At 45.4% G+C, this 16246-nt stretch overlaps 1 protein-coding gene across 2 annotated transcripts; it reads left to right on the top strand.

Moving 5' to 3' along the window:
- Positions 1-9317: 9317 nt before the first annotated feature.
- LOC124132057 (UDP-glucuronosyltransferase 2A2-like) lies at positions 9318-12584 on the top strand. Of its 2 annotated transcripts, none has more exons than XM_046495664.2 (2): positions 9318-9392; positions 11025-12584. In XM_046495664.2, exon 2 carries the CDS (start codon positions 11051-11053, stop codon positions 12566-12568), a length of 1518 nt encoding a protein of 505 aa, XP_046351620.2. In that variant the 5' UTR covers positions 9318-9392; positions 11025-11050; the 3' UTR covers positions 12569-12584. The 2 variants fall into 2 exon arrangements, with proteins under 2 accessions (XP_046351620.2, XP_048252443.1); XM_048396486.1 differs by lacking the exon at positions 9318-9392 and adding an exon at positions 10650-10657.
- The last annotated feature ends 3662 nt before the right edge of the window (positions 12585-16246 follow it).

Here is a 16246-nt window from a genome sequence, read left to right as displayed (position 1 = left end):
ATCGGGGTCCGTGCACCTATATGTATTGTGTGTCAGGTGGGTTTATGCTGTATCGGGGTCTGTGCACCTAGATGTATTGTGTGTCAAGTGTGTTTATGCTGTATCGGGGTCCGTGCATCTATATGTATTGTGTATCAGGTGTGTTTATGCTGTATTGGGGTCCGTGCACCTATATGTATTGTGTGTCAGGTGTGTTTATGCTGTATCGGGGTCCGTGCACCTATATGTATTGTGTGTCAGGTGGAATTATGCTGTATCGGGGTCCGTGCACCTATATGTATTGTGTATCAGGTGTGTTTATGCTGTATCGGGGTCCGTGCACCTATATGTATTGTGTGTCAGGTGTGTTTATGCTGTATCGGGGTCCGTGCACCTATATGCATTGTGTATCAGGTGTGTTTATGCTGTATCGGGGTCCGTGCACCTATATGTATTGTGTATCAGGTGTGTTAATGCTGTATAGGGGTCCGTGCACCTATATGTATTGTGTATCAGGTGTGTTTATGCTGTATAGGGGTCCGTGCACCTATGTGTATTGTGTGTCAGGTGGGTTTATGCTGTATCGGGGTCCGTGCACCTATATGCATTGTGTATCAGGTGTGTTTATGCTGTATCGGGGTCCGTGCACCTATATGTATTGTGTATCAGGTGTGTTAATGCTGTATCGGGGTCCGTGCACCTATATGTATTGTGTATCAGGTGTGTTTATGCTGTATAGGGGTCCGTGCACCTATGTGTATTGTGTGTCAGGTGGGTTTATGCTGTATTGGGGTCCGTGCACCTATATGTGTTGTGTGTCAGGTGGGTTTATGCTGGATCGGGGTCCGTGCACCTATATCTATTGTGTGTCAGGTAAGTTTATACTGTATCGGGGTCCGTGCACCTATATGTGTTGTGTATCAGGTGGGTTTATGCTGTATCTGGGTCCGTGCACCTATATGCATTGTGTATCAATGGGTTTATGCTGTATCGGGGTCCGTGCATCTATATGTATTGTGTGTCAGGTGTGTTTATGCTCTATCGGGGTCCGTGCATCTATATGTATTGTGCATGTGTCAGATGGGTTTATGCTGTATTGGGGTCCATGCACCTATATGTATTGTGTATCAGGTGGGTTTATGCCGGATCGGGGTCCGTGCATCTATATGTATTGTGCATGTGTCAGGTGGGTTTATGCTCTATCGGGGTCCGTGCACCTATATGTATTGTGTGTCAAGTGTGTTTATGCTGTATCGGGGTCCATGCATCTATATGTATTGTGTATCAGGTGTGTTTATGCTGTATCGGGGTCCGTGCACCTATATCTATTGTGTGCCAGGTGTGTTTATACTGTAGCGGGGTCCGTGCACCTATATGTATTGTGGATCAGGTGGAATTATGCTGTATCGGGGTCCGTGCACCTATATGTATTGTGTATCAGGTGTGTTTATGCTGTATCGGGGTCCGTGCACCTATGTGTATTGTGTGTCAGGTGGGTTTATGCTGTATTGGGGTCCGTGCACCTATATGTGTTGTGTGTCAGGTGGGTTTATGCTGGATCGGGGTCCGTGCACCTATATGTGTTGTGTATCAGGTGGGTTTATGCTGGATCGGGGTCCCTGCACCTATATGTATTGTGTGTCAGGTGGGTTTATGCTGTATCGGGGTCTGTGCACCTAGATGTATTGTGTGTCAAGTGTGTTTATGCTGTATCGGGGTCTGTGCATCTATATGTATTGTGTATCAGGTGGGTTTATGCCGGATCGGGGTCCGTGCATCTATATGTATTGTGCATGTGTCAGGTGGGTTTATGCTCTATCGGGGTCCGTGCACCTATATGTATTGTGTGTCAAGTGTGTTTATGCTGTATCGGGGTCCATGCATCTATATGTATTGTGTATCAGGTGGGTTTATGCTCTATCGGGGTCCGTGCACCTATATGTATTGTGTGTCAAGTGTGTTTATGCTGTATCGGGGTCCATGCATCTATATGTATTGTGTATCAGGTGTGTTTATGCTGTATCGGGGTCCGTGCACCTATATCTATTGTGTGCCAGGTGTGTTTATACTGTAGCGGGGTCCGTGCACCTATATGTATTGTGGATCAGGTGGAATTATGCTGTATCGGGGTCCGTGCACCTATATGTATTGTGTATCAGGTGTGTTTATGCTGTATAGGGGTCCGTGCACCTATGTGTATTGTGTGTCAGGTGGGTTTATGCTGGATCGGGGTCCGTGCACCTATATGTGTTGTGTGTCAGGTGGGTTTATGCTGGATCGGGGTCCGTGCACCTATATCTATTGTGTGTCAGGTAAGTTTATACTGTATCGGGGTCCGTGCACCTATATGTGTTGTGTATCAGGTGGGTTTATGCTGGATCGGGGTCCCTGCACCTATATGTATTGTGTGTCAGGTGGGTTTATGCTGTATCGGGGTCTGTGCACCTAGATGTATTGTGTGTCAAGTGTGTTTATGCTGTATCGGGGTCCGTGCATCTATATGTATTGTGTATCAGGTGTGTTTATGCTGTATTGGGGTCCGTGCACCTATATGTATTGTGTGTCAGGTGTGTTTATGCTGTATCGGGGTCCGTGCACCTATATGTATTGTGTGTCAGGTGGAATTATGCTGTATCGGGGTCCGTGCACCTATATGTATTGTGTATCAGGTGTGTTTATGCTGTATCGGGGTCCGTGCACCTATATGTATTGTGTGTCAGGTGTGTTTATGCTGTATCGGGGTCCGTGCACCTATATGCATTGTGTATCAGGTGTGTTTATGCTGTATCGGGGTCCGTGCATCTATATGTATTGTGTATCAGGTGTGTTTATGCTGTATTGGGGTCCGTGCACCTATATGTATTGTGTGTCAGGTGTGTTTATGCTGTATCAGGGTCCGTGCACCTATATGTATTGTGTGTCAGGTTTGTTTATGCTGTATCGGGGTCCGTGCACCTATATGTATTGTGTATCAGGTGTGTTTATGCTGTATCGGGGTCCGTGCACCTATATGTATTGTGTGTCAGGTGTGTTTATGCTGTATCGGGGTCCGTGCACCTATATGCATTGTGTATCAGGTGTGTTTATGCTGTATCGGGGTCCGTGCACCTATATGTATTGTGTATCAGGTGTGTTAATGCTGTATAGGGGTCCGTGCACCTATGTGTATTGTGTATCAGGTGGGTTTATGCTGTATTGGGGTCCGTGCACCTATATGCATTGTGTATCAGGTGTGTTTATGCTGTATCAGGGTCCGTGCACCTATATGTATTGTGTATCAGGTGTGTTTATGCTGTATCGGGGTCCGTGCACCTATGTGTATTGTGTGTCACGTGGGTTTATGCTGTATTGGGGTCCGTGCACCTATATGTGTTGTGTGTCAGGTGGGTTTATGCTGGATCGGGGTCCGTGCACCTATATCTATTGTGTGTCAGGTAAGTTTATACTGTATCGGGGTCCGTGCACCTATATGTGTTGTGTATCAGGTGGGTTTATGCTGGATCGGGGTCCCTGCACTTATATGTGTTGTGTGTCAGGTGGGTTTATGCTGTATCTGGGTCCGTGCACCTATATGCATTGTGTATCAATGGGTTTATGCTGTATCGGGGTCCGTGCATCTATATGTATTGTGTGTCAGGTGTGTTTATGCTCTATCGGGGTCCGTGCATCTATATGTATTGTGCATGTGTCAGATGGGTTTATGCTGTATTGGGGTCCATGCACCTATATGTATTGTGTATCAGGTGGGTTTATGCCGGATCGGGGTCCGTGCATCTATATGTATTGTGCATGTGTCAGGTGGGTTTATGCTCTATCGGGGTCCGTGCACCTAGATGTATTGTGTGTCAAGTGTGTTTATGCTGTATCGGGGTCCATGCATCTATATGTATTGTGTATCAGGTGTGTTTATGCTGTATCGGGGTCCGTGCACCTATATCTATTGTGTGCCAGGTGGGTTTATACTGTAGCGGGGTCCGTGCACCTATATGTATTGTGGATCAGGTGGAATTATGCTGTATCGGTGTCCGTGCACCTATATGTATTGTGTGTCAGGTGTGTTTATGCTGTATCGGGGTCCGTGCACCTATATGTGTTGTGTGTCAGGTGTGTTTATGCTGTATCGAGGTCCATGCACCTATATGTGTTGTGTGTAAGGTGTGTTTATGCTGTATAGGGGTCCGTGCACCTATATGTATTGTGTATCAGGTGTGTTTATGCTGTATCGGGGTCTGTGCACCTATATGTATTGTGTGTCAGGTGGGTTTATGCTGTATCAGGGTCCGTGCACCTATATGTATTGTGTGTCAGGTGTGTTTATGCTGTATCGAGGTCCATGCACCTATATGTGTTGTGTGTCAGGTGGAATTATGCTGTATCAGGGTCCGTGCACCTATATGTATTGTGTGTCAGGTGGGTTTATGCTGTATCGGGGTCCGTGTACCTCTATGTATTGTGTGTCAGGTGTGTTTATGCTGTATCGGGGTCCGTGCACCTATGTGTATTGTGTGTCAGGTGGGTTTATGCTGTATCGGGGTCCGTGCACCTATATGTGTTGTGTGTCAGGTGGAATTATGCTGTATCGGGGTCCGTGCACCTATATGTATTGTGTGTCAGGTGTGTTTATGCTGGATCGGGGTCCGTGCACCTATATGTATTGTGTGTCAGGTGTGTTTTATGCTGTATCTGGGTCAGTGCACCTATATGTATTGTGTGTCAGGTGTGTTTATGCTGTATCGGGGTCCGTGCACCTATATGTGTTGTGTGTCAGGTGTGTTTATGCTGTATCGGGGTCCGTGCACCTATATGTATTGTGTGTCAGGTGTGTTTATGCTGTATCGGGGTCCATGCACCTATATGTGTTGTGTGTCAGGTGTGTTTATGCTGTATCGGGGTCCGTGCATCTATATGTATTGTGTGTCAGGTGTGTTTATGCTGTATCGGGGTCCGTGCACCTATATGTATTGTGTGTCAGGTGGGTTTATGCTGTATCGAGGTCCATGCACCTATATGTGTTGTGTGTCAGGTGTGTTTATGCTGTATCGGGGTCCATGCACCTATATGTGTTGGGTATCAGGTGGGTTTATGCTGTATCGGGGTCCGTGCACCTATATGTGTTGTGTGTCAGGTGTGTTTATGCTGTATCGGGGTCCGTGCACCTATATGTATTGTGTGTCAGGTGTGTTTATGCTGTATCGGGGTCCGTGCACCTATGTGTAATGTGTGTCAGGTGGGTTTATGCTGTATCGGGGTCCGTGCACCTATATGTGTTGTGTGTCAGGTGGAATTATGCTGTATCGGGGTCAATGCACCTATATGTATTGTGTGTCAGGTGTGTTTATGCTGTATCGGGGTCCGTGCACCTCTATGTATTGTGTGTCAGGTGGGTTTATGCTGTATCAGGGTCCGTGCACCTATATGTGTTGTGTGTCAGGTGGGTTTATGTTGGATCAGGGTCCGTGCACCTATATGTATTGTGTGTCAGGTTTGTTTATGCTGGATCGGGGTCCGTGCACCTATATGTATTGTGTGTCAGGTGTGTTTATGCTGTATCGGGGTCCGTGCACCTATATGTATTGTGTGTCGGGTGTTTTTATGCTGTATCGGGGTCCGTGCACCTATATGTATTGTGTGTCAGGTGTGTTTATGCTGTATCGGGGTCCGTGCACCTATATGCATTGTGTATCAGGTGTGTTTATGCTGTATCGGGGTCCGTGCATCTATATGTATTGTGTATCAGGTGTGTTTATGCTGTATTGGGGTCCGTGCACCTATATGTATTGTGTGTCAGGTGTGTTTATGCTGTATCAGGGTCCGTGCACCTATATGTATTGTGTGTCAGGTGGAATTATGCTGTATCGGGGTCCGTGCACCTATATGTATTGTGTATCAGGTGTGTTTATGCTGTATCGGGGTCCGTGCACCTATATGTATTGTGTGTCAGGTGTGTTTATGCTGTATCGGGGTCCGTGCACCTATATGCATTGTGTATCAGGTGTGTTTATGCTGTATCGGGGTCCGTGCACCTATATGTATTGTGTATCAGGTGTGTTAATGCTGTATAGGGGTCCGTGCACCTATGTGTATTGTGTGTCAGGTGGGTTTATGCTGTATTGGGGTCCGTGCACCTATATGCATTGTGTATCAGGTGTGTTTATGCTGTATCAGGGTCCGTGCACCTATATGTATTGTGTATCAGGTGTGTTTATGCTGTATCGGGGTCCGTGCACCTATGTGTATTGTGTGTCACGTGGGTTTATGCTGTATTGGGGTCCGTGCACCTATATGTGTTGTGTGTCAGGTGGGTTTATGCTGGATCGGAGTCCGTGCACCTATATCTATTGTGTGTCAGGTAAGTTTATACTGTATCGGGGTCCGTGCACCTATATGTGTTGTGTATCAGGTGGGTTTATGCTGGATCGGGGTCCCTGCACTTATATGTGTTGTGTGTCAGGTGGGTTTATGCTGTATCTGGGTCCGTGCACCTATATGCATTGTGTATCAATGGGTTTATGCTGTATCGGGGTCCGTGCATCTATATGTATTGTGTGTCAGGTGTGTTTATGCTCTATCGGGGTCCGTGCATCTATATGTATTGTGCATGTGTCAGATGGGTTTATGCTGTATTGGGGTCCATGCACCTATATGTATTGTGTATCAGGTGGGTTTATGCCGGATCGGGGTCCGTGCATCTATATGTATTGTGCATGTGTCAGGTGGGTTTATGCTCTATCGGGGTCCGTGCACCTAGATGTATTGTGTGTCAAGTGTGTTTATGCTGTATCGGGGTCCATGCATCTATATGTATTGTGTATCAGGTGTGTTTATGCTGTATCGGGGTCCGTGCACCTATATCTATTGTGTGCCAGGAGGGTTTATACTGTAGCGGGGTCCGTGCACCTATATGTATTGTGGATCAGGTGGAATTATGCTGTATCGGTGTCCGTGCACCTATATGTATTGTGTGTCAGGTGTGTTTATGCTGTATCGGGGTCCGTGCACCTATATGTGTTGTGTGTCAGGTGTGTTTATGCTGTATCGAGGTCCATGCACCTATATGTGTTGTGTGTCAGGTGTGTTTATGCTGTATAGGGGTCCGTGCACCTATATGTATTGTGTATCAGGTGTGTTTATGCTGTATCGGGGTCTGTGCACCTATATGTATTGTGTGTCAGGTGGGTTTATGCTGTATCAGGGTCCGTGCACCTATATGTATTGTGTGTCAGGTGTGTTTATGCTGTATCGAGGTCCATGCACCTATATGTGTTGTGTGTCAGGTGGAATTATGCTGTATCAGGGTCCGTGCACCTATATGTATTGTGTGTCAGGTGGGTTTATGCTGTATCGGGGTCCGTGTACCTCTATGTATTGTGTGTCAGGTGTGTTTATGCTGTATCGGGGTCCGTGCACCTATGTGTATTGTGTGTCAGGTGGGTTTATGCTGTATCAGGGTCCGTGCACCTATATGTGTTGTGTGTCAGGTGGAATTATGCTGTATCGGGGTCCGTGCACCTATATGTATTGTGTGTCAGGTGTGTTTATGCTGGATCGGGGTCCGTGCACCTATATGTATTGTGTGTCAGGTGTGTTTTATGCTGTATCTGGGTCAGTGCACCTATATGTATTGTGTGTCAGGTGTGTTTATGCTGTATCGGGGTCCGTGCACCTATATGTGTTGTGTGTCAGGTGTGTTTATGCTGTATCGGGGTCCGTGCACCTATATGTATTGTGTGTCAGGTGTGTTTATGCTGTATCGGGGTCCATGCACCTATATGTGTTGTGTGTCAGGTGTGTTTATGCTGTATCGGGGTCCGTGCATCTATATGTATTGTGTGTCAGGTGTGTTTATGCTGTATCGGGGTCCGTGCACCTATATGTATTGTGTGTCAGGTGGGTTTATGCTGTATCGAGGTCCATGCACCTATATGTGTTGTGTGTCAGGTGTGTTTATGCTGTATCGGGGTCCATGCACCTATATGTGTTGGGTATCAGGTGGGTTTATGCTGTATCGGGGTCCGTGCACCTATATGTGTTGTGTGTCAGGTGTGTTTATGCTGTATCGGGGTCCGTGCACCTATATGTATTGTGTGTCAGGTGTGTTTATGCTGTATCGGGGTCCGTGCACCTCTATGTATTGTGTGTCAGGTGTGTTTATGCTGTATCGGGGTCCGTGCACCTATGTGTAATGTGTGTCAGGTGGGTTTATGCTGTATCGGGGTCCGTGCACCTATATGTGTTGTGTGTCAGGTGGAATTATGCTGTATCGGGGTCAATGCACCTATATGTATTGTGTGTCAGGTGTGTTTATGCTGTATCGGGGTCCGTGCACCTCTATGTATTGTGTGTCAGGTGTGTTTATGCTGTATCAGGGTCCGTGCACCTATATGTGTTGTGTGTCAGGTGGGTTTATGTTGGATCAGGGTCCGTGCACCTATATGTATTGTGTGTCAGGTTTGTTTATGCTGGATCGGGGTCCGTGCACCTATATGTATTGTGTGTCAGGTGTGTTTATGCTGTATCGGGGTCCGTGCACCTATATGTATTGTGTGTCGGGTGTTTTTATGCTGTATCGGGGTCCGTGCACCTATATGTATTGTGTGTCAGGTGTGTTTATGCTGTATCGGGGTCCGTGCACCTATATGTATTGTGTGTCAGGTGTGTTTATGCTGTATCGGGGTCCGTGCACCTATATGTATTGTGTATCAGATGGGTTTATGCTGTATCGGGGTCCGTTTATGCTGTATCGGGTTCGAATCCCAGATTCAACCAATTATGGTTCTTGGTCTGCATGTACCATTCCGATAGGTTTCACCAAAGTGCACACGTCTAGTACACAGGATACCTGGTTCTAGCCTCCCACATAGGGCGGTCGGGTAGCCTAGTGGTTAATGCGTTCGCTCGTCACGCCGAAGACCCGGGTTCGATTCCCGACATGGGTACAATGTGTGAAGCCCATTTCTGGTGTCCCCGCCGTGATGTTGCTGGAATATTGCTAAAAGCGGTGTAAAACCAAACTCACTCACTCACTCTAGCCTCCCACATCAAGCTGACACACGGTGATTTTGCTGAAATATCAAGGTTAAAACCTTCCCCGAGCTGTGTCGCAATACGGCTTTTGCTGCACTAGCTTCCCCTTTTTAATGTCGGGCATAGGTCGTCTCAAATGTCAGCGACTATATTTAGTTTACTTCAGGCCGCGAGTGGTGGAGCTTCTGATAACCACCTCAAAGGTTTTATCCACCGATTTTCTTTTTGCGAAGGCATAAAGTTGGTCATAAGCAGAAATTGTGAAATTATTGATCAAATAACCTTTGAGAACACCCCTTACTTGGCCAGTCGTATCACATGACAGCCCGCTTCTTTGTTGGTAGGTCCATTGAAATTTGCAAGGTGATGCAGGCGTCTGTGGTCGACAGGTAGGATTGTGATCAGAATTGCATTTACTGGTTATTTTACCAGACTAAGAGCTAGCTTACCTAACCTGTCACCCGTTACTCGTCTTATATCAGTCGTACTTCTCACACTCTAACTGGTTCCGCTCTTTAGGGCTTAAATTAGCAAACAGACAGCGGCTAAAATACCACTATTCATATTGCAAATATATTTAATATAATTGATTCAGCATCATGTGACGACGACCAAACATTTGGGCTACCAGGTCACGTGACATTCTGCGCCCGACGTACAATTGCTGGAGAGTTAGTCATGAAACGAGCACCGTGACGAGCAAAGTGACATACATTGCCGTTATAATTATAGTGGATATTGACAGTTATATCACTTCGTCGTGGGATGTTTGAGGAACTGTAGGAGTATTGCCAGATACCGGGATTGAAGTAGCTAGGGGTATAACTGTACATACCACTCGGAACCTGTTGCTGAGGGCGGCGTTAAACAACAAACCAACCAACATATTCACCTTGCATATGATCATGTGACTTCCTCGCTGACAGAAGTAAATGAAGCAGACATAAAATAATATATCTTTGAAACAAATAGTTGAATGATTGGTTGGTTGTTGTTTAACGCCGCACTCAGCAATATTCCAGCTATATGACGGCGGTCTGTAAATAATCGAGTCTGGACCAGACGTTCCAGTGATTGATATCATGAACATCGATCCACGCAATGGGATACGATGAAATGCATGAACCAAGGCAGCGATTCGGGTAGAATCGGAACTTGTGCCATGAAAGTGCGAACCATAACCGACCCATGAAGATCCGGGGTAGAATAGGTCTTCAGCAACCCATGCTTGCCGTACAAGGCGACTATGCTAGCTCCCACACAAACTGACGCGTGAGTGAGTGAGTTGGGTTTAGCGCCGCTTTTAACAGTATTCCAGTTATATCACGGCGTGTCAGCTTAATGTGGGAGGAAAGACCGAAGTGATGCAGGTCTCGGACGTTTACCACTTCAGTGAAACCCACGAGCACGGGTATGGTGCTGACAAACCTAGAAACATAATTGGGGCGAACCGGGATTCGAACCCACAATCATAGGTTTCTGGCGTGCCCAAGGGACGCGACTCTGCACAGCGAATCGCGGCGCCTTAGACGACTGGGCCACCCGTGCCCCCCTGACACGTGATATAACAGTATATAAAATTCCCTAAATTTCAGTCAGACCACCGGACTGGCATCTTTGCAAAGCCAGACCAGATAAGACTTGACTAACAAAAGTGAGAAAATTGTAAACATTAGAATTGTACTGTTTAATGTCAGTTCTCAGAAAATAACAATAAACTTGTGGATTGTAAACTTAGAAACTTTTACTCATTGAAATTGTATTCATCAATAATGTGTTTAACGTTTACAGTTAATTTTCCTCTTACATTGAATTAAAACTAGAATGCTGAGGTAATTTAGGGAATACAATAATAACCCGACCATCGGGCCTGCAACTTTTCAAATCTGACCGTCCCTCAGGAAAATATATTGTCGGGCAGGTGGGTATTTTAAACACTGGGTATAATTGAAATACTGACCAAAGGAGGGACAACAAAGAATTCACTCACTCACTCACTGTCTTTTCTACATTTCTTGCAGGCAACGTCGATATCACTGTTACCGAGATGGGACCACGAACCGGAATTGTCCTTCTGTTTCTTGTTTGTGTATCGAACCTGGAAGCCGCCAATATCCTCTTCCTATTTTTTCCGTTATATAGTCACATCCGGGGCTCTCTGAACGTGGCCACAGAGCTAGCATCACGTGGTCACGTGGTATGGAATGCTCTTCCAACTGAACTGGCCAATCACAAGGGCATGCAGTTACCGGGCGTCAATATTCTGAAATATGAATCCGTAGATGACTACAACATTAAGGAGAAGCTAATCGATCGTGTCATTTCTGATTACCTCAATGAAACCAGCGCACCTCCACCATTCGAGGTTGGGATGCAAGTGTGTGATCTTATACTGAAGGACGAGAAGCTATTTAAAGCTCTATCTGATCTACATTTCGATTTGATTATATTTGACATCATCCCTTTGCCAAGGATGCTGGCCATAATGGCATATAAGTTGGACGTGCCGTTTGTCTTCATGGGGGCAGCGTTCGAACCCCATGCCAGCCGGACTCCTTTTGTCCCCTCCGCACTTCCATATCCAATCTTTCCATGGTCAGAAGACATGGACTTTTGGACACGTGTTGCAAATGTGATCCTTTTGACGGTACACGTATACGTATACGACCCCTTCTCCTTCTACGGATGCGTCGCAACGTACGCCCCAGAGAAGCCGTACATCTCTATGGAATCTTTGACAACTAAAGCCTGGCTGTGGCTCATTGATCAGGAACCATTCCTAAACTACAACAGCGCCAAGTTGCCCAACGTCATGGAGATTGGATCTCTGTCCGCGTCTGCGCCCAAACCCCTTCCCGAGACGTACAAGAAGTTCATGGACGGAACGAAAGAGGGCGTGGTCATTGTTTCCTTCGGAAGTAATGTGAAAAGTCTTCCGGATGTAATATCCAAGAAGCTACTGGAGGCATTTTCTAAAACCACCTATAAGTACATCTTCAAAACGGATGAAAAGGTAAATTTGGGACCTAAGATTTTGTTAACTAACTGGATGCCGCAGTCGGATCTTCTCGCCCACCCGAACACTAAATTGTTTATAACCCACTGTGGGGCCAATGGTCAAAACGAGGCTTTCTTGAACGGAGTTCCCATGATTGGTTTCCCCATGTTTGCTGAGCAGCCCTATAATGCCAAGAAGTTAGGTTACTTTGGATTCGGTATCGCGATGGATTTGAAAACGTTTACTGTTGATGACTTGGTATCCAACATCAATGAGGTTATTCAGAATTCTTCCTACTCACAGAAAATCAAGAAAGCTGCGGAAATCACGAAGCTCCGGGAAAGAAGTCCCAAAGATGAAGCTGTTTACTGGATAGAACACGTGCTCAAATATGGCGGCGCCCATCTGAGGTCGTATTGTCAGGACATGCCGTTGTATCAATATTTGTGTCTGGACGTCATCGGGCTTGTCGTGTTCATCTTCCATGTGTGTATTTTCCTTATTTGGAAGTCGTGCCGCTTCTGTTGTAGAAGAACTGTTCAGAAGCCAAAAGCCAAACGTGAATAAATACTACCCAATCCTGTTTTATTTCTCCTCGCACGACACCCTGCTCTGACATCAGTTTGAAATAGGAAGGTTTAATCTATGACAGCTGGGCACATTGAGTTGCGCTTTGTTAGTGTAAGGGAGCCCCCATTTAACATTCTTTGTTGCGTGTGTCCTCAGAGACATGATATGTTTTGATCGGATCGGTGTCAATGTCAATCGAGTATTTCTCACCTTACTAATCGCTAGCATTGTCAATCACATGTTCCCCTGATACAGATCGCTGTGTTTGTCAATCACGTGTTTTCCTCATACAGATCACTGTGTTTGTCAATCACATGTTCCCCTTATACAGATCACTGTGTTTGTCAATCACGTGTTCACATTATACAGATCGCTGTGTTTGTCAATCACATGTTCCCCTTATACAGATCGCTGTGTTTGTCAATCACATGTTCCCCTTATACAGATCGCTGTGTTTGTCAATCACATGTTCCCCTCATACAGATCGCTGTGTTTGTCAATCACGTGTTCCCCTTATACAGATAGCTGTGTTTGTCAATCAAGTGTTCCCCTTATACAGATCGCTGTGTTTGTCAATCACGTGTTCCCCTTATACAGATCGCTGTGTTTGTCAATCACGTGTTCCCCTTATACAAATCGCTGTGTTTGTCAATCACGTGTTCCCCTTATACAGATCGCTGTGTTTGTCAATCACGTGTTCCCCTTATACAAATCGCTGTGTTTGTCAATCACGTGTTCCCCTTATACAGATCACTGTGTTTGTCAATCACATGTTTCCCTTATACAGATCACTGTGTTTGTCAATCACGTGTTCCCCTTATACAGATCACTGTGTTTGTCAATCACGTGTTCCCCTTATACAGATCGCTGTGTTTGTCAATCACGTGTTCCCCTTATACAGATCGCTGTTTGTCAATCACGTGTTCCCCTTATACAGATCACTGTGTTTGTCAATCGCGTGTTCCCCTTATACAGATTGCTGTTTGTCAATCACGTGTTCCCCTTATACAGATCACTGTTTGTCAATCACGTGTTCCCCTTATACAGATCACTGTGTTTGTCAATCACGTGTTCCCCTTATACAGATCACTGTGTTTGTCAATCACGTGTTCCCCTTATACAGATCACTGTGTTTGTCAATCACGTGTTCCCCTTATACAGATCGCTGTGTTTGTCAATCACGTGTTCCCCTTATATAGATCGCTGTGTTTGTCAATCACATGTTCCCCTTATACAGATCGCTGTGTTTGTCAATCGCGTGTTCCCCTTATACAGATTGCTGTGTTTGTCAATCACGTGTTCCCCTTATACAGATCGCTGTGTTCGTCAATCACGTGTTCCCCTTATAAAGATCGCTGTGTTTGTCAATCACGTGTTCCCCTTATACATATCGCTGTGTTTGTCAATCACGTGTTCCCCTTATACAGATCGCTGTGTTTGTCAATCACGTGTTCCCCTTATACAGATCGCTGTGTTTGTCAATCACGTGTTCCCCTTATACAGATCACTGTGTTTGTCAATCACGTGTTCCCCTTATACAGATCACTGTTTGTCAATCACGTGTTCACATTATACAGATCGCTGTGTTTGTCAATCACGTGTTCCCCTTATACAGATTGCTGTGTTTGTCAATCACGTGTTCCCCTTATACAGATCGCTGTGTTTGTCAATCACGTGTTCCCCTTATACAGATTGCTGTGTTTGTCAATCACGTGTTCCCCTTATACAGATCGCTGTGTTTGTCAATCACGTGTTCCCCTTATACAGATCGCTGTGTTTGTCAATCACGGGTTCCCCTTATACAGATCGCTGTGTTTGTCAATCACGTGTTCCCCTTATACAGATTGCTGTGTTTGTCAATCACGTGTTCCCCTTATACAGATCGCTGTGTTTGTCAATCACGTGTTCCCCTTATACAGATCGCTGTGTTTGTCAATCACGTGTTCCCCTTATACAGATCAGTGTCATTGTTTGTTTGTTTGTTTGTCTGCTTGTTGTGTAACGCCGCTCACAGCAATATTCCAGCTATGTGACAGCCGTCTGTAAAAAATCGAGTCCGGACCAGACAATCCAATGATTGAATTCATGAGCATCGATCCATACAATTTGGATTCAATGACATGCATCTACCAAGTCAGCGAGCCTGACCACCCGATCCCTCCAGTCGCCTCTTACGAAAAACATAGTCGCCAGTGTCATTGTTAATTACGTGTTCCCCTAATGTAGATCGGTATCACTGTGTTCATTTCATACAGATCAGTGTCATTGTCAATCACGTGTTACCCTAATATAGATCGGTGTCATTGTCAATCACGTGTTTCCCTTGTATAGATCGGTGTCATTGTGTTCAAGTGTTCATTTCATGCAGATCAGTATAGATCCTGGAAAGACGAATGTGAACGGGCTTTTGAGCTGGTTTAACGCCGGTGTCAGAAAACTATGTCAGTTATTTCTGGGTCACTTTATTTGCAAAGTGAGTGAGTGAGTATGCACCGGCTGCAACCACATGACACTGACATTGACACGTGAAGCACCGTTGGGTACATCGACAATATTTAATTTACCAGTGAGTGAGTGAGTGAATGAACGTTGTTTAACGCTGCAGGATGCAAAAACACACACACACACACACACACACACACACACACACACACACACACACACACACACACACACACTCACATACAAAAACAAACACTCTCACAGACAAACACAATCACACACAGACAAACACAATCACACACAGACAAACACAAGCACTCTCACACACGGACATAGAAAAACACACACACAGGCACACATACTCATACAGACACACGCACACTCACACAGGCACCTATACCCACGCTCTCAAACGAGGCACAGACATAGACACACACACTCACACAGATACATACATATACACATATAAACACACATATACACCCACACACAAACAGACACAAATAAACATACACACACACACACACACACATATACAACACACATACACATATATACGCACACAGAAACATATACACTCACACACACAGATACAGGAACAGACACACATGCACGCAGACATGCAAACATAGACGCGCACAGAGCCTAACACGCACAGACACACTCACATGCACAGTCACACATACACAAACACAGGCATATACACAGACACACTCACATATACAGTCACACATACACAAACACAGGCATATACACAGACACACTCACATTTACAGTCACACATACACAAACACAGGCATATACACACAGACACACTCACATGTACAGTCACAAATACACAAACACAGGCATATACACAGACACACTCACATGTACAGTCACACATACACAAACACAGGCATATACACAGACACACTCACATGTACAGTCACACATACACAAACACAGGCATATACACACAGACACACTCACATGTACAGTCACACAAACACAAACACAGGCATATACATACAGACACACTCACATGTACAGTCGCACATACACAAACACAGGCATATACACACAGACACACTCACATGTACAGACACACATACACAAACACAGGCATATACACAGACACACTCACATGTACATTCACACACACACACATGCATATACACACAGACACACTCACATGTACAGTCACACATACACAAACAGAGGCATATACACACTCACATGTACAGTCACACA

Source organism: Haliotis rufescens, unplaced genomic scaffold, assembly GCF_023055435.1.
Source record: "Haliotis rufescens isolate VD_foot unplaced genomic scaffold, xgHalRufe1.0.p SCAF_15, whole genome shotgun sequence".
NCBI classification, from domain to species: Eukaryota; Metazoa; Mollusca; class Gastropoda; order Lepetellida; family Haliotidae; genus Haliotis; species Haliotis rufescens.
Note: the sequence above shows the minus strand (reverse complement) of the source record. Positions and strands in the feature narration are given on the sequence as shown.